This window comes from Hippichthys cyanospilos, chromosome 2 (genome assembly GCF_059441005.1).
Source record: "Hippichthys cyanospilos isolate Australia breed blue-spotted pipefish chromosome 2, RoL_Hcya_1.0, whole genome shotgun sequence".
NCBI lineage: Eukaryota > Metazoa > Chordata > Actinopteri > Syngnathiformes > Syngnathidae > Hippichthys > Hippichthys cyanospilos.
This window is the reverse complement of record NC_142370.1, coordinates 13,657,900-13,678,555: the sequence shown is the minus strand read 5'-3', so window position 1 is coordinate 13,678,555 and position 20,656 is coordinate 13,657,900. Positions and strand designations below refer to the sequence as shown.

General features: G+C 37.5%; 1 protein-coding gene across 2 annotated transcripts; it reads right to left on the bottom strand.

The window, feature by feature from the left end:
- Window positions 1-678: 678 nt before the first annotated feature.
- On the bottom strand, window positions 679-20,532 carry ptger2a (prostaglandin E receptor 2a (subtype EP2)). Of its 2 annotated transcripts, none has more exons than XM_088441709.1 (3): window positions 20,378-20,532; window positions 8,325-9,247; window positions 679-3,421 (listed from the first exon to the last, which is right to left on the bottom strand). In XM_088441709.1, the coding sequence occupies exons 2-3, from the start codon at window positions 9,171-9,173 to the stop codon at window positions 3,137-3,139; spliced, it is 1,134 nt and encodes a 377-aa protein (XP_088297835.1). In that variant the 5' UTR covers window positions 9,174-9,247; window positions 20,378-20,532; the 3' UTR covers window positions 679-3,136. The 2 variants fall into 2 exon arrangements, with proteins under 2 accessions (XP_088297835.1, XP_088297844.1); XM_088441718.1 differs by having other exon boundaries at window positions 20,387-20,444.
- Between the last annotated feature and the right edge of the window lie 124 nt (window positions 20,533-20,656).

Here is a 20,656-nt window from a genome sequence, read left to right as displayed (position 1 = left end):
TCCTGGTTTCTGGCTGCTAATTATTTGTTAGTGTGCCGGTACACAAACAGGAACATTATGAGTCAGTGGGGGTCGACATTTCGAATTTTGCGACAGGTTTAATCAATTTATATGTATTTTCATTGGCTGATTTGTTTCCATGGATGCCATTGTTGAGCGAAAAGTCCTAACAGAATTTCTATAGAGCTTTTTTCACTGTTGTTTGTGGCCTCAGGGTTCCCTTTGCGTATTACAAGATGGAAAGAGCAAGGAAAAATGTGCATGTAAATTGGGGTTGACATCCAAAGCTTTCCCTTCGAGATGATAAATCTTGATCAATGGTATTATCTCACATTGACTGCCTAATGGTTGAAGATGGACAGGAAGATCAGGCAAGGAGAGGATGAGACCTTGCATCGGGATACAGAATCCATCATCTGATAATTTAGCAAAAAAACAAATGATGATTGCGAAACAGTTGTGACACACATGGCTGGGATTAGGACCCGGTAACAAAGTCAAATGCTGAATATAAAACCCACTCGTTGTCCTAATACTTATGGAAATAGGTTGATTTACATATGCGAGCCAGGCACATCGGTGGTAATTTCCACAATATGGAATCAATTTGTGAGTGTTTGTGTGAGAGCGAGAGAACGAAAATGGCAACGGAGCAGGTTGGACCAAATATTTACTGGATGACACAGGCGCATTCATTGAGCTCACTTCCATATAGAGCAAGTAATTACATCCTTACATGGCACAAGACTTCCACATTACATCAACAATTACATAGCGTTGCTTTCAAGCATTTGTCATTTCTGAAATGTAGATTTCATACATAAGTCTGATTAGACTGTCAAAATCGAATATTTGTCCTATTTATTTACTTTTTGGAGGAAATTCGTTCAATTCTAATAAAAATGACATTGGTAAAAAAAAATGAAAATAGTATCTATTTTTTAAGTAGGCTTGAAGCATATTCTGGTTCCTACCCACTTTAAAACTCCTAAAATAAACTGTCATGACTGAATGTTGCGCTCTGCTTTTCCTGTCATTACATTTCCTAATGAGGCAATGCTGTTATTTTTTTTTTAAATCTTCTATGCAGCCTAAAAACAGTATTGAGATGAATATTGTGTTTGTGGGAAATAATCAAGCCGCAAAATCTACCCATTTATACCCATCTCAGAGGGTGGCCATTTTGCCATGCGCTATGAACTGAAAATGACATGACAGTTTTTCGGGGCTTAGTTTGGGATTAAAAGATGGCGAGCCGTGATTCATTATCTGAGCAACTGTCAAGTCACGGTCACTCCACAACAAGTGGTAAAATGGTCGCCCTCCAACATGGGTTAAAACAGGTGGATCTTGCTTTTTAATTCATATTCTGCAAACATAATATGAATTATAATATGTTTAGACAAAGGTGGATAATCACAATGTCGTATTAAATTAATGGCGGGTGCATAGAACATGTCATGGTCAAGAAAACTTGGTTTGACTTGCCCTTAAATTAGAGAGTACATAATGACAAAGTGGTAACACACATCACATGCACAGAATGTAAATGAACAACAAAATAGCTTTTTTAAGCGGTTTCGGGCATCAAGCATATGTCAAACTCCTGGCCCGTGGCCACATCCGGCCCAATATGGATGATTAAAGTGTTTGTGTGGTGGCCTCATTTGCATTTTTGGTACGTACTGTACAGTGAGCAAAAGGGCTCCAGCAATGTTATGAATACTGGAAATATGTCACTGATTGACACCCCTCACTAAAAGGGGTTTGTAACAGCCTACAGACGCCATAAGAATCACAGAACACTTAAAACAGAGAGCATCATAAAACGCAATCCAAATAGAATGTACACGCTCATGAGCCCATGGGAGATAAACAACTGTTTTCAGTAGTTAAATTTTTCAATACAAACAAACCACCTGCACATGAGGCTCATCAATAGTATTCGCCGGCATACTCGCCTAAATAATGCAGTAAACATCCCACATGGACAAACAAGTATGCGCATGAGTACTTTCCACAAATGCTGTCATTAAATTGAGCTATTGGCAGTAACACACAAAAAAATGTGAGGGAAAAAACGAAACGACGTCAAAGTAGACTTGACAGCAGGGGTGTCAAAATTGTTTAAGCTTGCGGCCCCCATGGAGGCAAATCTCTTCCCAAGTGGGTCAGACCAATAAAATCACGGTATATATATTTATATAACTTTAAAACAACTTCAAATGTATTATGCTTTTTTTTAATACTGTCCAGAATAAAACAAGTACAACACCACTATTAATAATAAAACATTTCAAGTTTTTCATTTATTATTTTTCTTTTTTTTTTTTACTTTACAAAACAATCTCACGGGATTAAACCCATTTGCGGGCCAGAATCAGCCCACGGGCCGTATTTTTGACACCCCTGCTCTAAGGCTATTATTAGCTGCATCTCACTTTGACTGTGCAAGAGATGCATTCAAGGATTTTCAGCAAATACAATACTGAATGAGTTTGAGTTAAAAACAATACTGTGAGGACATCATTGGCCTAGGCACATAAGTGGACAACAAACAAAAAAACCCACAACGACTTTGTGTGGGTTCCCTCTATTCCATGGTGCATTTTTCTTTCATGAAAAGTGCTAATAGTCAGCCCAGTTTTGCTTTTATTGGTCGTTTTTTTCCCCTCATTAACAACCCCCTCCTTAGTATTCTTAGTGTTATATGGGTTGGCGGACCAAAAATAAATATTTCTATTATATATGTTTTAAAGTAATCAGCCCAATAATCATAATTTTACACTGCCAAATATCAGAATGAGCATCGATCTAATAAATAATAAGTTTCAGACAGGCCCTGCAACAAACAACTCTCAAACATACCCTTTAAACACAAATCCTCAAGTACTTAAAACTCACAGCCAAAAACAATTGACACTTGCACGCACCGTGAACTACAAGTAGTATAGAAACAACCCGGACATGATAAGGAAGTGTCAGCAGCTGATAAAAGTGGAACTGCTCAAAAATAGATAAACAAAACGTTCAACATTTCTGTGCCTCATGTGATTAACAAGGGAATCCAACTTTGTGACCTTTTGAGAGCTAAAATAAATAGAACTATCAAAATAAAAAAAGCACAAAATCCAAGTCATACATTTTCTGGTGTCAAAGTTTCTGTGTATTCCATTTCTGGGCACGACAGTTCAACATTTGCCTGCGCTTCTTTGGCCCTTGATGATTTGAGTCGAGAAGGCTTCAAAGTTCTCCGGGGGGATCTGCAGATGGAGGCCCAGCAAAAGTGCAGCACGCCAGGAGAGAGGAGGATGAAGACCCAGGGGTCAATGATGGAGTTGACTGAGATGAAACGGAGCGCAATCAGGTCCAAAGGGTGGGACTCGGTCCGAACCCCAACCGAATTGATGTACACGCGAATCTGTAATGAGACGTAAGTCAGCTCTTACATCATCTTGGCTGTATATTCAGTTTTGACGGCGCGACACTATTTTGGGGCCGTGAACGGTGTGAAATGGGAGACAATCCAGATTAAGGCCGGTACAACAAAACCTGTGTATCCACTTGTTGCCATTTATACAGAATACCAGTGTTGTGTTCAACAAGACACACCCAAATTATACAGCAAGTACCTTCGCGAATGAATTGAAACGATGACAACAATATCTCAGTATAAATGGTTTGTATGACAATGGAATTCTTAATTGCTTTGTGTTCTGAAATGTCTCATGAAATGTATTCTCCTGAGAGCCAACCCATTCATTTGTGTCCACTGTTGTGTCCATTTTGTCTCAGCAAGACAGCAAAGTCTTGCAACTCACACAAACATCCAGTATGAGACATCACTGGAAAGTCCAAGTTGTACTCGAATGAGCACACTAAGACTTACTAGGGTAGGTCTCAGAAGATGACTCAAAAATATAGACCAAAAATCAAATGTCCACTACAGAGCATAAAATTAATACTCTGAATCTCAGAAGAATATCTCTGACTTTACACCTTACTTGTTGTTTTGACTTTATTTTTACCGCCGGAGTGAAGGAAGTTCATGTTTCCACCTAGTTCCAGTCCATTTCAGCCATCTGCTTTGTGTTTCCACTGCAGGGTGCCGAAACTCATAAAGAGCCAAAAAAAGATTTCCTCCCCAACCAGCATTTTGCAACTGATTGTAATGATCTTGGTTGTTGGTTCCAGTGTCGTGTGACTTCACATCAGTGAAGAGGCAGAAAACCATTCAGTCCTCTCCTGAGTGGAAAGTGAACCCCCACTCTGAAGCGCGAGCCACTGTAACGGTCAGTGACTCACAACCGCACCATACTTAAAATTAATCACGTGTATTTTGTCAAACCGGTGTTCACCAAACTGAACCTGCCTGGTGGAAAATACCATCCAAGTGATTGTGTGCATTAAACAATAATCAACTTTCTCCAGGGCTTGCCGTGACTATTGACATATGTTATTGTATTGTTTACAGCACCGTTATCACTACAAAGCTTAATGACAGATAAATATTCAATGGTATTGTGTAATATGGCCCGAGGATAACGAAAGCAACCTCCTTCAAATATTACATGAATACAATCCATGGAAGCCATGACGGGTTTACACGTTTTGAAATTTCTGCTGTTGATCTCGAGGGGGGTCACAGGGGAACAATGCCCGGTGAGTTTCAGTCACCTGACAATAGTTTGTCCTCGGTCCATTCACGCACAAATCATTGTTTCCCTCTAGGTTATTGGCCGAATAGCCACTTTGCACTGCTGTTAAACAGAAGGCCTTTTTATTAGTGTCTTTATTGCATAATAATCTCGCCTCATAAAACTGTTACTGCTGCACTTGTTTACATTAAAAAAATAATGCAACCTACTGATGGTGCACTTTGCAGTAAAAGAAAGGATTTGACCTTCATGTTTAAAATGTCCTTAAATCTGTCCCTGTACACATAAAATACCTTTCATTTTGTTTTCTTTCAATTTCCCAATTGCAACAAGAATTTAAAACTTAGGCACGAACTGAACTATGATTTTCAACGTAGCATTACACTGCTAAGTACAACCATATTGTGGCCTGAAAACAGGTTTGACTGTTGTAGGATGGCGTCTACTTTTTCCCAAAGAGGAAGCTGGCAAATGAAAAAACAAAACAAGCACAGTGTCCATTTTAGGATTTAGACAAAAACAATCTCCTAGAAGGCAAAAGGTTCAAATTGTAAACAAAGTGTACGGAAGGAAATTATTCGTTGACCACGTGCGCAGTTTATGATAGATGTGGCAACACTTAAAACGTGTTTTTCTCAAAACCGGGGATTTCAACTTTATCCATTTTTGAGCTACTGCCATGTGTGTATTATATATCCTTTTAAAGGGAACGTGTGTAGGGTTAGCATACTGTACGTCAAAAGCTCAATTTTCATTTTTACTGACATAAATCGCGTTTGGGGAAAACACAAAACATTTATTTATGTATTATTTTGTTAGTTAGCTATTAAGTTGGCTAAATGGATATTGAGCCCTTTCAGCATTAAAAATCTATTATTTTGTCTAAAATGAGGCACGTCTGCCTCACAGTTCAGAGGCCCTCCTGTGTGGAGTTTGTATGTTTGCCCCGTGCGGTGTGGGTCTTCTCCCGGTACCCCATTCTCTTCTCGCGTTCCAAAAAAACAAAACAAAACAAAAAACATGCATGGTAAGGTGTATCGAAATCTCCAAATTGCCCTTTGGTGTGGTTGTGAGTGTGAATAGTTGTTTGTCCCCTGCACTAGTTTAGAGGTACTTAGCTGAAAAGATATTTCACTGAAAAAAGGTTGAGAACCGCTGATATTACTAACACTCAAGTAGAAATTCAGGGTGTACCCTGCGAGGGTGTACCTTCAAGCCGGCGACCCTAGTTAGGATAAGCGGACAAATGCAGGGCACCCAAAAACAAACAACAATTGACTCTCACAATAACACAGTCTCACCAAAGGGCAATTTAGATTATTCGCTATACTTTCCATATGTTATTTTGGAATATGGGAGGAAACCAGAGGAAAGCCACACGGTACCGCGAGAACATGCAAACACCACAGAGGAAGGCCAGAGTCGGAATTGAACCTGGGACCTCTGAACTATGAGGTGGACATACCAACCAGTCTTCCACTGTGCCGCACATGTGTGAAACATACTACTCAAAAGATGTTTCGTTAAATTTGATCACTGTAGGCCTTTTTCATTCCATGTATCATTTCTCTCTGCCAATAAGCTTTGTTTCTTTATGTTTATGGACAATCATAAACAACTGGCGGCGCACAATCCCCACAGCCCGTCTATTATATTAGCTGAAAAAGGCAACGTGATCCTGTTGGATCAGAGCGACCTGTAGTGTCATATTGCTCAATCTATCAGAGTATAGAATAAGCTTGTGATAAATAATATATTTCTAGTAGTCTGGAGCATTGTTAAATAATGTCCCTGCAATGTCTCTGTGTTGCTGTTGATGAATAATTCGATCACTTTATTTAGGAACGCTGAATAGGTTTTCTGGAATCTTCCTGCAGGGCAACAATAGGCCATCTGCAGAAGAGGCGAAATTGTGTTTTCTTTTGCACTGTAACAACAGTTTCAGTGCCGATATTGTGCCTAAACATGAAAAAAGACTCTGAAGCCAATTAAACAAAATGAAGATCGTTTAAGGTAAATATAGATGACAAAACTTCACAGAAACAGCACGTTATACTACAAAATGAGCCAATCGCTGACCTTTTATGGCACTGATGTCTCATTTAAATATTCTGCCTTATCAGTGATAACACTGGGACAATGAGCGCATGGAAACTGAAACAAGCTTTGGGCAGATGGCTAAGGCTGCTTCTTCTAATGCAAAAGATTCACGAGATGGAGGCAGCACACTTCACAACATCTAGCCAAAATCAATCCACCTCGGAGTCCTTGCAGTGCTAACACAATATCAGCTGGTGGCAGTAATGCATTTTTAAACTGCTTAAACTGCCAATGCAAGATAAAGAACAAAGAGGGAAAATACATTAAGTGAAGCTATGTTTTGCTCTCCGCAATTATTATTACAAAAAAAAAAAGTTTTTTTCCAACTAAAAAGCATATTAAAAACATTTATTAGGTTGTTTTTAGGGTTGGGCGCGTACCGATAACAAGTATCAGCTCCAGCCCAAAACCTAGCTTTATTTCAAGCTAATGGCACTTGTGATATGGCGATGGCAGCCGGCCGTCGCCCGTTCTTTTTGAGCAGTTTCATGTAGAAATCGCAAGAATGGAAAATTGTGATAAATTGCATGACATTTTAAGGAAAGGGGCCATATTATATAAAATATATATAAATATGCTATATAAGAATATATAAATCTTTAATATTTTATCTGTCTTTGTTTTTTGAGGAAAATTTTGTGTGAAAGTATCAATGGTATTGGTACTTGTATAATTTATATTTGTTTGTTTTTTTTTTTAGCTAAATTGTGATTGTCAGAGTTGTTTTAACGCAAAATACCTTTAAATTTCACAGTAGCATTTTTGTTCAGATATTGCTTGTGCGATTTGGGTCATAATATACTGAGCATAGAACATGAAATCTGAATGTATCGAAGTAAACGTGAAATGTTATTTTCTTCTTCAAGAGCATTTTTTTTAACTAGACTTTAATGTTTTTTTTTTGTCAAGATCCATTTCATTTTCTTCTAGTGTAGTAGCAGCTCATAATAGGTCATATTTTGTCCTACCTTCCTACTGTTGCTGACTATTATTCTTGGTTTGAATAGTATCATTTGATAATGTCTCTTCTAGCATTTCATTCTAAAATGTAAATGAAATCATGTTTATTATCAGATATCATACTGGCTCGATATTGGACAGTGTTATAAACTTGGATTACGGGATCACATCGGAAGTGGAAAGAGTTAGTCTGTAACAGAAAAGATTTCAATTGTGAATGTCATCCACTGTAATGGATGTGCAATTACCTTTTAGTCTACGATGGAAAATAAGCACAAATATTATTACATACAAATATTTAGTGTAATTTATGTTCATGCAAATTAAAAACACAAATCTAATAGATTACGTAGAGATTTTAGTACGTTGGTACTTGTGTGGTTTTCCACTAAGTGCTTACTCTAGGTAGCTATTTGCAAGGCATTTTTTTGTTGAACTTTTATTACAACTTCACCACAACTGAGTCAAAACGGATCTTTGACGTCTATAGCCATCAATGCTGGTATAAGAGCTCATTATAGTTCTCTTAATTGAGATCGTTTTTTTTTGGCTCGACTTGAAATGTGTTTCCATTGTGTGACTATGTGCCTGTTGCTGCGCTCTTACCACTAGGGGCAGCGTACAGATGATGAAGATGGCCGTCATGAAGACCAGTAGGATGAGATGCTCCACCTCTTCCGCCATGGACATGGGTCTGCGCTCGCTGTTAGAGCGTGTGCTGGCCATGACGGAGCCTCCGTTCCTTCTTCGGCGCTGGTACATACGCAGCAGCTGATAACCCACAAAGGCGTTGCACGCCACTATGGACAGCACCAGTACTAACATCACCGTGGCGTACAGGTTGGCGTAGACATGGTCTTTTGTCTTCTCTGGATTCATGTCAATGAAGCACCAAGTGCCGGGGCAATACTGCACATATTTCCCAAATCCAACAAAAGGGAGGAGACAGAATAGAATGGCCGCTAAAAACACCACTGGAATTGTGATGTAGGCTAGTTTTTTGGTGACGTGGCGAGCGTACAGGTAGGGGCAGCCGATAGCCAAGCACCGTTCGAGCGCCATCATAAGGAGAAGAGACATGGTTGCCAAGCTGAAGAAGGTCATGCTGAATCCAAAGTAGGCGCATACCCCGTGAGTTTTGGGTGACATTCCCTCCAAGGTGATGTTGTGTGAGTATGACAGCTGCACTAGTGGGCTGACCAAACAGGTTCCGCCCAAGTCCGTGAGCACCAGCGACGTGATGAGGATGTGGAAAAGCGCCCGCCGTCGACTGTCTGCGGCCTTCGCTTCTCGCCGGCGCCGGATCTCCAGGATCACCAGGGCGGCCACGTTGCCCAGGAGGCCCGCGCCGAACATGATGGCGCTGATCACGGGACTTTTCCTGGAATCGATGTGGTGCTTGCTGTGGCAGGGGTCGGGCGATTCCATCGCGCTCGAAAACTGTAACGCCGTCATCCCGAAATATGTCTCTTTCGTTCCAAAACGGTGTCAAAAACATTTCACTGAGTTGTTGTCGGGAGCCATCCTGTCTGAACACAAATATGACCTTATGAGCAAGATAGTACACAGACGTAACGTCAGTTTTATCTATGACAATGCCAAGGCGAGTTTCAACAGGATTTGCAGCGTTTCCCAACCTTTTAAGAAAATATATCGAAGCGCACCCCCAACCAAAAACATCAACAGTTGATGTACAGGTGCAATATGTAAATCAAATGTTTGGAATAAATAGGTTCTGCCATTAAATGAAACTCAAGTCATACGTTCTCAGTGTCACTTTATGTTGCCGGCATAGTGGATAGTGGAATTCGTTCTGTGACCAAACCTGAAAATAAAATCATTTATCTTGAATTATCTTTGAACATTTTATCAGATTTCTTAAGAACATTCTACATTGGTTCTCAAATTGGGATACAAGTCCCCTGGGGGTATATGAAGGCACTTATTGGAGTACACGAAATTTTAACAGGGTTCCTGAAGGTATCAGCAAATCTAAGAATGCTTTTTAAAGCCATGGCAGAAACATTACATTTTCTTCTCAAATTAAAAGAAAATTAATTGGAACATGTATTGCTAAATATTGCAACTCCTTTGCAAAATGCGGCACGCCTTTATTTTGTCAAGTTTTATACCGATACAGATTGTCATTAGTCATTAATTCCCCTGTAGACAGAGTCAGAGTCAGGAATAAAACCAATATTGGTACACAATTTACAATTTACTCGCTATAGATACCACTCCAAATACAGTTTCAGAGTTTAATAAATCGGACATGAATGGCACAAAAGCATGTTTGAAGCTTTTTATCCTAAAATACAATAGGCGGTTTAGGGTTACTTGGCTGAAAAAAAAGTGTTTTTTGGCTGTTAGATATTGAAAGTCGATTAACAACCACTGCTCTAACATATTGTAAAGTAAAAACCTCTTAATGAGCTAATTAAATAGAACGTGAAGAATTTCAAAGTTTTTACCATTGTTTTTTCTTCCAATAATGGATAATGTGCTGCTCCTGCTGCTTTGTGAACCTTAGCTAACCGAGATCCAAAAAATACAGAGGCAAAAATTCATATAGCGTAATGAGTATTGTTATATTCTCTGTGCATGCTGTAGCCACCATTTATATTCAAATATGTATGGATTGTTGTATAATATAAATATGATGGATTATTATAAAATATTACATTGTCTTAAACCCTTCAGTGTCTGGAATATATCCCATAGTATTATTGCTGGAGCTTTCAACATAACAATGAGAGGTGCTCGCCACCAGCTAGTTCACAAGCTCTGAGAGACTTCCTGAGCTGATTTTCATAGGTGGACGGACGGTGCGCTCGTCCACTGTATTATCTCTTTCTCTTGTGAATCTAGATACGACACTAAGATGTTGTATACACAGCAGCATTCGGGGAATACAAAATTTTAGGATGTAGGCAATGGCCAGGTAGCTAGCTAACTAACAAAGATGCTCGATTTTTTATGTAGTGGAGAAGGGTAAACTGCCAGACATTGTCCCCCACCCTTCCTAGCATTTTTCTTCAAACATCATTTATTGGGAAACAAATCACTGATTTCACTTTAGGAGTCTGTTGAATGCCTTCTTCAATTTTCAATAAGAAAATATGATTCTTTCGACACAAAAATCGGGGGTTAAACAGCTTCATGAATAGAGAGTGTTTAATTGTCACAGAGCTTTTCGTGCGGTACTGTTCTTGGCAAAGGTCATGAAATGGCATATCAGATGACTGAATAGAGGACCAGATGTACAAATGCATTACAAATGCAAAAAGCACGAGACACTCATGACGTTGCTAATTCATTGTATTTTCTTTCTTTTGTTAACAATGAAACATTCCATAACTCAACAAAAAAATTGCAACTGTACCATTTGCAGATTAAAACACTATAAAAAATTAAAAATAAATAAATAAATTAAGGTGCTTTGGAGGTTCTGGTAGAACTATTGTACAAGATTGCTTTAGAGGTAGCTGTGTTTCACTGAGTTTCATTCAGCTTCATACACTTTAGTCTAATACGTAAACGCTATTTGGTTGTAATTTGTTACTAACGTAAATAAAGAACAATTGCATGGTGTGCTAAAGTGCAATGTAAAAGCTTTAGTCTATGTTTTGACACCAAATGAAGTAAGACATCCAAAATGAAACACATAGTTAGCTATCTCGATTTTCAGCTCCCAATGCTGTCTTTCCAATTGTAAATAGGATCAATGAAGCAAGAACACGACAGTACTAGAATTGTTGTATGTTTATGTCATTACATGCCAAGACACGTCTTGACATTTTCAGTTAATTGGAAAAAAAATAGAAACCAATTTAAAAATTGAGAACAAAATGTACTTAAGTAAAGTTGGCAAGATATTGGCAGATTCGGACTTTCGCGATCAATACCTCTCAGATAAAACGTCGTCGAAACACCAAAGTCGCCTTTATGCCTCCTTCGTAACACAGACTACCAGCTACAATGTCAAAAAAAGACATTTGTAAAATATTTAAACCGTTTCTTTCGGTGAAAAGACGCAATTGAGCTCTATGAGCAGCAGAGGCTGGGCGAGCGCGCAAGGGACAGTCTGCAAATTACTAGATGAGGAGGGGGAAAAAAACAATAACGCCACAATTTGTGATTATGAATTCAACGAACAAATCAAAGACATTAACATAATCATATTGGGACAGTGCTTTTGAATAAAAAAAGCGTTTGTTTAATTTTGGATAATTTGTGTACTTAAAAATCATTAATAAACTGTATATTCATCTATAGCTCCAATATTGTTTAATATAAGGAGTCCAAAATCACTGGGTATTCATGACATTTTCATGATCGCACTACAACACTCGTTTTTTAAATGAATTATTTTGATAAATTTTGGGGCTTTATTTTAAATGCTTGTTAATCATTTATACCCTCAAAAAGAATCAGTGGCTCCCCTTTTTGAGTTGGGGTAAACCCTCCTAAATCACTACAACCATCAATGAAGTACTCCCAATTATGCAACAACTGCTGGTTTTCTAATAAATTCCTTTGCCTAATTTTAAGGATTTTTTAAATGCATATTGACCATAATTTACCAATATATTGATTAATAGCTCTGCTGTTGGTTGAGTTAGGGACTCCAAAATCACCACAGACAACAGTGACACCCCTCGCCTTATGCTACATTCTTTGGTTTTCAAATAAATCCCTCTGCAAAATTTTAAGGATTTTTTTATGATTACTGATCAATATTTACCATTATATTGATCAATAGCTCTGAGTTTGGTTGGGTTAAAGACTCCAAAGTCACCCCACACATCAGTGACACCCCTCCCCTTATGCTACATCCTCTGGTTTTCAAAAAAATCCCTCTGCCTAATTTTAAGGATGTTTTTTATGATTATTGATCAATAATTACCCATATATTGATCAATAGCTCTGCTGTTGGTTGGGTTAGGGACTCCAAAATCACCACACACATCAGTGGCATCCTTACCCTTAGGCTACATCCTCTGGTTTTCAAATAAAGCCCTCTGCCTAATTTTAAGGAATTTTTTATAGTTATTGATCAATAATTACCCATATATTGATCAATAGCTCTGCTGTTGATTGGGTTAGGGACTCCAAACTCACCAAACACATTAGTGACATTCCTACCCTTATGCTACAACCTCTGGTTTTCAAATAAATCCCTCTGCCTAATTTTAAGGAATTTTTTATAGTTATTGATCAATAATTACCCATATATTGATCAATAGCTCTGCTGTTGATTGGGTTAGGGACTCCAAACTCACCAAACACATTAGTGACATCCCTACCCTTATGCTACAACCTCTGGTTTTCAAATAAATCCCTCTGCCTAATTTTAAGGATTTTTTTATGATTATTGATCAATATTTACCCATATATTGATCAATAGCTCTGCTGTTGATTGGGTTAGGGACTCCAAACTCACCAAACACATTAGGTTCATCCCTACCCTGTGCTACATCCTCTGGTTTTCAAATAAATCCCTCTGCCTAATTTTAAGGATTGTTTTATGATTATTGATCAATATTTACCCATATATTGATCAATAGCTCTGCTGTTGATTGGGTTAGGGACTCCAAACTCACCAAACACATTAGGGACATCCCTACCCTTATGCTACATCCTCTGGTTTTCAAATAAATCCCTCTGCTTAATTTTAAGGATTTTTTTTGTTTATTGATCAATATTTATCAATATATTGATCAATAGCTCTGCTGTTGGTTGGGTTAGAGACTCCAAAATCACGGCACACAACAGTGGCTTACCTCCCCTTAGGCTACATTCTCTGGATTTCAAATAATACCCTCTGCCTAATTTTAAGGATTTTTTTTATGACTATTGATCAATATTTACACATATATTGATCAATAGCTCTGAGTTTGGTTGGGTTAGGGATTCCAAAATCACCACACACATCGATGACATCCCTCTCCTTATGCTACATCCTCTGGTTTTCAAATATATCCCTCTGCCTAATTTTAAGGATTTTTTTATGATTATTGATCAATAATTACCCATATATTGATCAATAGCTCTGCTGTTGGTTGGGTTAGGGACTACAAAATCACCACACACATCAGTGGCATCCCTCCCATGAGGCTACATTTCCTGGTTTTGAAATAAGTCCCTCTGCCTAATTTTAAGGAATTTTTTATGGTTATTGATCAATATTTACCCATATATTGATCAATAGCTCTGCTGTTGGTTGGGTTAGGGACTCCAAAGTCACCCCACACATCAGTGACATCCATCCCCTTATGCTACATCCTCTGGTTTACAAATAAATCCCTCTGCCTAATTTTAAGGATTTTTTTATGATTATTGATCAATAATTACCCATATATTGATCAATAGCTCTGCTGTTGATTGAGTTAGGGATTCCAAAATCACCAAACACATTAGTGGCATCCTTACCCTTAGGCTACAATTTCTGGTTTTCAAAAAAAATCCCTCTGCCTAATTTTAAGGAATTTTTTATGGTTATTGATCAATATTTACCCATATATTGATCAATAGCTCTGCTGTTGGTTGGGTTAGGGACTCCAAAGTCACCCCACACATCAGCGACATCCCTCCCTTTTTGCTACATCCTCTGGTTTACAAAAAAATCCCTCTGCCTAATTTTAAGGATTTTTTAATGATTCTTGATCAATAATTACCCATATATTGATCAATAGCTCTGCTGTTGGTTGGGTTAGAGATTCCAAAAACACCACACAACTCGGTGACAACCTTCCCCTTATGCTACATTCTCTGGTTTTCAAATAAATCTCTTTTCCAAGTTTTAAGGATTTTTTTTATGGTTATTGATCAATATTTATCCATATATTGATCAATAGCTCTGTTGTTGATTGGGTTAGGGACTCCAAACTCACCTAACACATTAGTGACATCACTCCTCTTATGCTACATCCTCTGGTTTTCAAATAAATCCCTTTGCCTAATTTTAAGGAATATTTTATCATTATTGATCAATATTTACCCATATATTGATCAATAGCTCTGCTGTTGGTTGGGTTAGGGACTCCAAAATCACAAAACACATTAGTGACATCCCTACCCTTATGCTACAACCTCTGGTTTTCAAATAAATCCCTCTGCCTAATTTTAAGGATTTTAAGGATGGGTAAATATTGATCAATAATCATAAATAAAACTCTTAAAATTAGGCAGAGGGATTTATTTGAAAACCAAAGAATGTAGCATAAGGGGAGGGGTGTCACTGATGTGTGCGATGATTTTGGGGTCCCTTACCGCACCAAACTCAGAGCTATTGATCAATATATTAGTAAATATTGATCAATAATAGTAAATAATTCCTTAAAATTAGACAAAGAGATTAATCTTAAAACCGGGGAATGTAGCATAAAGGGGTGGGATACCACCGATGTGTTTGGTGATTTTGGAGTCCCTAACCCAACCAACAGCAAAGCTATTGATCAGTATATGAGTAAATATTGCTCAATATTAATAAAAAAAAAAAATCCTTAAAAATAGGCAGAGGGATTTATTTGAAAACCAAAGAATGTAGCATGAAGGGATGTTCATTGATGTTTTTGGGGAATTTGGAGTCTCTAACTCAACTAACAGCAAAGTTATTGATCAATATATTGATACATATTGATCAATAATCATAAAAAAATCCTTAAAATTAGGCAGAGGGATTTATTTGAAAACAAGAGGTTGTAGCATAAGGGTAGGGATGTCCCTAATGTGTTTGGTGATTTTGGAGTCCCTAACCCACTCAACAGCAGAGCTATTGATCAATATATAGGTAAATATTGATCCATAATCATAAAAAAATCCTTAAAATTAGGCAGAGGGACTAATTTCAAAACCAGGAAATGTAGCCTAATGGGAGGGATGCCACTGATGTGTGTGGTGATTTTGTAGTCCCTAACCCAACCAACAGCCGAGCTATTGATCAATATATGTGTAAATATTGATTAATAATAATAAAATATTCTTTAAAAATAGGCAGAGGGAATTATTTGAAAACCAGAGAATGTAGCATAAGGGTAGGGATGCCACTGATGTGTGTGTTGATTTTGGAGTCTCTAACCTGACCAACAGCAGAGCTATTGATCAATATATGGGTAAATATTAATCAATAATATAAAAAAAATCCTTAAAATCTGGTAAAGAGATTTATTTGAAAACCAGAGAATGTAGCTTAATGGGAGAGATGCCACTGATGTGTGTGGTGATTTTGGAGTCCCTAACCAAACCAAACTCAGAGCTATTGATCAATATATTGGTAAATATTGATCAGTAATCATAAAAAAATCCTTAAAATTTGGCAGAGGTTTTTTTTTTTAAACCAGCGAATGTAGCATAGGGGGAGGGATGTCACTAATGTGTTTGGTGAGTTTGGAGTCCCTAACCCAATCAACAGCAGAGCTATTGATCAATATATGGGTAAATATTGATCATTAATCATAAAAAATATCTTAAAATTAGGCAGAGGGATATATATGAAAACCAGAGGATGTAGCATAAGGAGAGGGATGTCATCGGTGTGTGTGGTGATTTTGGGGTCCTTAACTCAACCAAACTCAGAGCTACTGATCAATATATTTGTAAATATTGATCAATAATAGTAAAAAAAAATCTTAAAATTAGGCAAAGAGATTAATCTGAAAACCAGGGAATGTAGCATAAGGGATGGGATACCACCGATGTGTTTGGTGATTTTGGAGTCCCTAACCCAACCAACAGCAGAGCTATTGATCAATATATGGGTAATTATTGATCAATAATCATAAAAAAAATCCTTAAAATTAGGCAGAGGGATATATTTGAAAACCAGAGAATGTAGCATAAGGAGAGGGATGTCATTGATGTGTGGGGTGACTTTGGAGTCCCTAGCCCAACCAACAGCAGAGCTATTGATCAATATATGGGTAAATATTGACCAATAATGATAAAATATTCCTTAAAATTAGGCAGAGGGTCTATTTTCAAAACCAGGAAATGTAGCCTAATGGGAGGGATGCCACTGATGTGTGTGGTGATTTTGTAGTCCCTAGCCCAACCAACAGCAGAGCTATTGATCAATATATGGTTAATTATTGATCAATAATCATAAAAAAATCCTTAAAATTAGGCAGAGGGATTTATTTGAAAACAAGAGGATGTAGCATAAGGGGAGGGATGTCACTGATGTGTGGGGTGATTTTGGAGTCTTTAACGCAACCAAACTCAGAGCTATTGATCAATATATTGGTAAATATTGATCAGTAATCATAAAAAAATCCTTAAAATTTGGCAGAGGGATTTATTAGAAAACCAGCGAATGTAGCATAAGGGGAGGGGTGTCACTGATGTGTGTGGTGATTTTGGAGTCCCTAACCCAATTAACAGCCGAGCTATTGATCAATATATGGGTAAATATTGATCAATAATGACAAAATATTCCTTAAAATTAGGCAAAGGGAATTATTTGAAAACCAGAGAATGTAGCCTAAGGGTAAGGATTCCACTGATGTGTGTGGTGATTTTGGAGTCCCTAACCCAACCAACAGCAGAGCTATTGATCAATATATGGTTAAATATTGATCAATAATCATAAATAAAATCCTTAAAATTTGGCAGAGGGATTTATTAGAAAACCAGCGAATGTAGCATAGGGGGAGGGGTGTCACTGATGTGTGTGGTCATTTTGGAGTCCCTAACACAACCAACAGCAGAGCTATTGATCAATATATTGATACATATTGATCAATAAATTAAAAAAAATTCTTAAAAATAGGAAGAGGGCTTTATTTCAAAATCAGTAAATGTAGCCTAAGGGGAGGGATGCCACTGATGTGTGTGGTGATTTTGGAGTCCCTAACACAACCAACAGCAGAGCTATTGATCAATATATGGTTAAATATTGATCAATAATCATAAATAAAATCCTTAAAATTAGGCAGAGGGATTTATTTGAAAACCAGAGGATGTAGCATAAGGGGAGGGATGTCACTGATGTTTGGGGTGACTTTGGAGTCTTTAACCCTACCAAACTCAGAGCTATTGATCAATATATGTGTATATATTGATCAGTAATCATAAAAAAATCCTTAAAATTAGGCAGAGGGACTTATTTGAAAACCAGGCAATGTAGCGTAAGAAGAAAGATGTCACTGATGTGTGTGGTGATTTTGGAATCCCTAACCCAACCAACAGCAGAGCTATTGATCAATATATGGTTAAATATTGATCAATAATGATAAAATATTCCTTAAAATCAAGCAAAGGGATTTATTTGAAATCCAGAGGATGTAGCATAAGGGAAGGGATGTCACTGATGTGTTTGGTGATTTTGGAGTCCCTAAATCTATCAACAGCCGAGTTATTGATCAATTTATGGGTAAATATTGATCAATAATGATAAAATATTCCTTAAAATTAGGCAAAGAGATTTATTTAAAAACCAGAGAATGTAGCCTAAGGGTAGGGATGCCACTGATGTGTGTGGTCATTTTGGAGTCCCTAACCCAACCAACAGCAGAGCTATTGATCAATATATTGATACATATTGATCAATAAATTTAAAAAAATTCTTAAAAATAGGAAGAGGGCTTTATTTCAAAATCAGTAAATGTAGCCTAAGGGGAGGGATGCCACTGATGTGTGTGGTGATTTTGGAGTCCCTAACACAACCAACAGCAGAACTATTGATCAATATATGGTTAAATATTGATCAATAATCATAAATAAAATCCTTAAAATTAGGCAGAGGGATTTATTTGAAAACCAGAGGATGTAGCATAAGGGGAGGGATGTCACTGATGTTTGGGGTGACTTTGGAGTCTTTAACCCTACCAAACTCAGAGCTATTGATCAATATATGTGTATATATATTGATCAGTAATCATAAAAAAATCCTTAAAATTAGGCAGAGGGACTTATTTGAAAACCAGGCAATGTAGCGTAAGAAGAAAGATGTCACTGATGTGTGTGGTGATTTTGGAATCCCTAACCCAACCAACAGCAGAGCTATTGATCAATATATGGTTAAATATTGATCAATAATGATAAAATATTCCTTAAAATCAAGCAAAGGGATTTATTTGAAATCCAGAGGATGTAACATAAGGGAAGGGATGTCACTGATGTGTTTGGTGATTTTGGAGTCCCTAAATCAATCAACAGCCGAGTTATTGATCAATTTATGGGTAAATATTGATCAATAATGATAAAATATTCCTTAAAATTAGGCAAAGAGATTTATTTAAAAACCAGAGAATGTAGCCTAAGGGTAGGGATGCCACTGATGTGTGTGGTCATTTTGGAGTCCCTAACCCAACCAACAGCAGAGCTATTGATCAATATATTGATACATATTGATCAATAAATTAAAAAAAATTCTTAAAAATAGGAAGAGGGCTTTATTTCAAAATCAGTAAATGTAGCCTAAGGGGAGGGATGCCACTGATGTGTGTGGTGATTTTGGAGTCCCTAACACAACCAACAGCAGAGCTATTGATCAATATATGGTTAAATATTGAACAATAATCATAAATAAAATCCTTAAAATTGGGCAGAGGGATTTATTTGAAAACCAGAGGATGTAGCATAAGGGGAGGGATGTCACTGATTTGTGTGGTAATTTTGGAGTCTCTAACTCAACCAACAGCAGAGCTATTGATCAATATATTGGCAAATTATGGTCAATATGCATTTAAAAAAATTCTTAAAATTAGGCAAAGGAGTTTATTAGAAAACCAGCAGTTGTTGGATAATTGGGAGTACTTCATTGATGGTGTAGTGATTTAGGAGTGTTTACCCCAACTCAAAAAGGGGAGCCACTGATTCATTTGAGGGTATAAATGATTAACAAGCATTTAAAATAAATCCCCCAAATTTATCAAAATAATTTATTTAAAAAACGAGTGTTGTAGTGTGATCATGAAAATGTCATGAATGTGCCCAGTGATTTTGGACTCCTTATATTAAACAATATTGGAGCTATAGATGGATATTCAGTTTATTAATGATTTTTAAGTACAAACATTGTCCAAAATTAAACAAACGCTTTTTTTTATCCAAAAGCACTGTCTCAATATGATTATGTTAATGTCTTTGATGTGTTCGTTGAATTCATAATCACAAATTGTGGCGTTATTGTTTTTTCCCCCTCCTCATCTAGTATTTTGCAGACGGTCCCTTGCGCGCTCACCCAGCCTCTGCTGCTCATAGAGATCAATTGCGTCTTTTCACCGAAAGAAACGGTTTAAATATTTTACAAATGTCTTTTTTTGACATTGTAGCTGGTAGTCCGTGTTATGAAGGAGGTATAAAGGCGACTTTGGTGTTTCGACGACGTTTTGTCTGAGAGGTATTGATCGCGAAAGTCCGAATCTGCCAATATCTTGCCAACTTTACTTAAGTACAAAATGTATACTGCATATCAAATATCTGTCCATTGAATAGCACTGTGCTAAACTGCGCATCTTTGAGCTAAATTGAAATGGCGGGGAACTCTCATCAAATGTCAAATGCTGATCTAAAAAACACAATAAAAGGAGACGATTATCTTGAGAGAATGTTAAAACTATTATTTTTTTTCCGCCCTTCAAGTCGCGTCAAATGAGTGTGACCAAAGTGCACGAGGAACACATCATCCAAATGAGCAACAATAAGAAAGTTATCACCTATCGCACCAAATTGCTCCCCTTCGTCATGTTTCCAGTCCTCCGTGTGGAATAACGTGGCTCCAAGATCCGTGTGTGCATGGAGATCAAGAGAAATGGAGAAGCCGCTGACATAAGGGGACCCGGGCAAGTGGGAGAGGTTCGATGGCGTCATGTAGCATGGCCACGCCCACCGCCGCAAATGCTGCACAGCTTGAAAAGTAGGTACGTACTATAAAAATAAAATACATAAAACCATACAGTACTGCACTCATTGTACTTCCAGAAAGTGACAGCCTT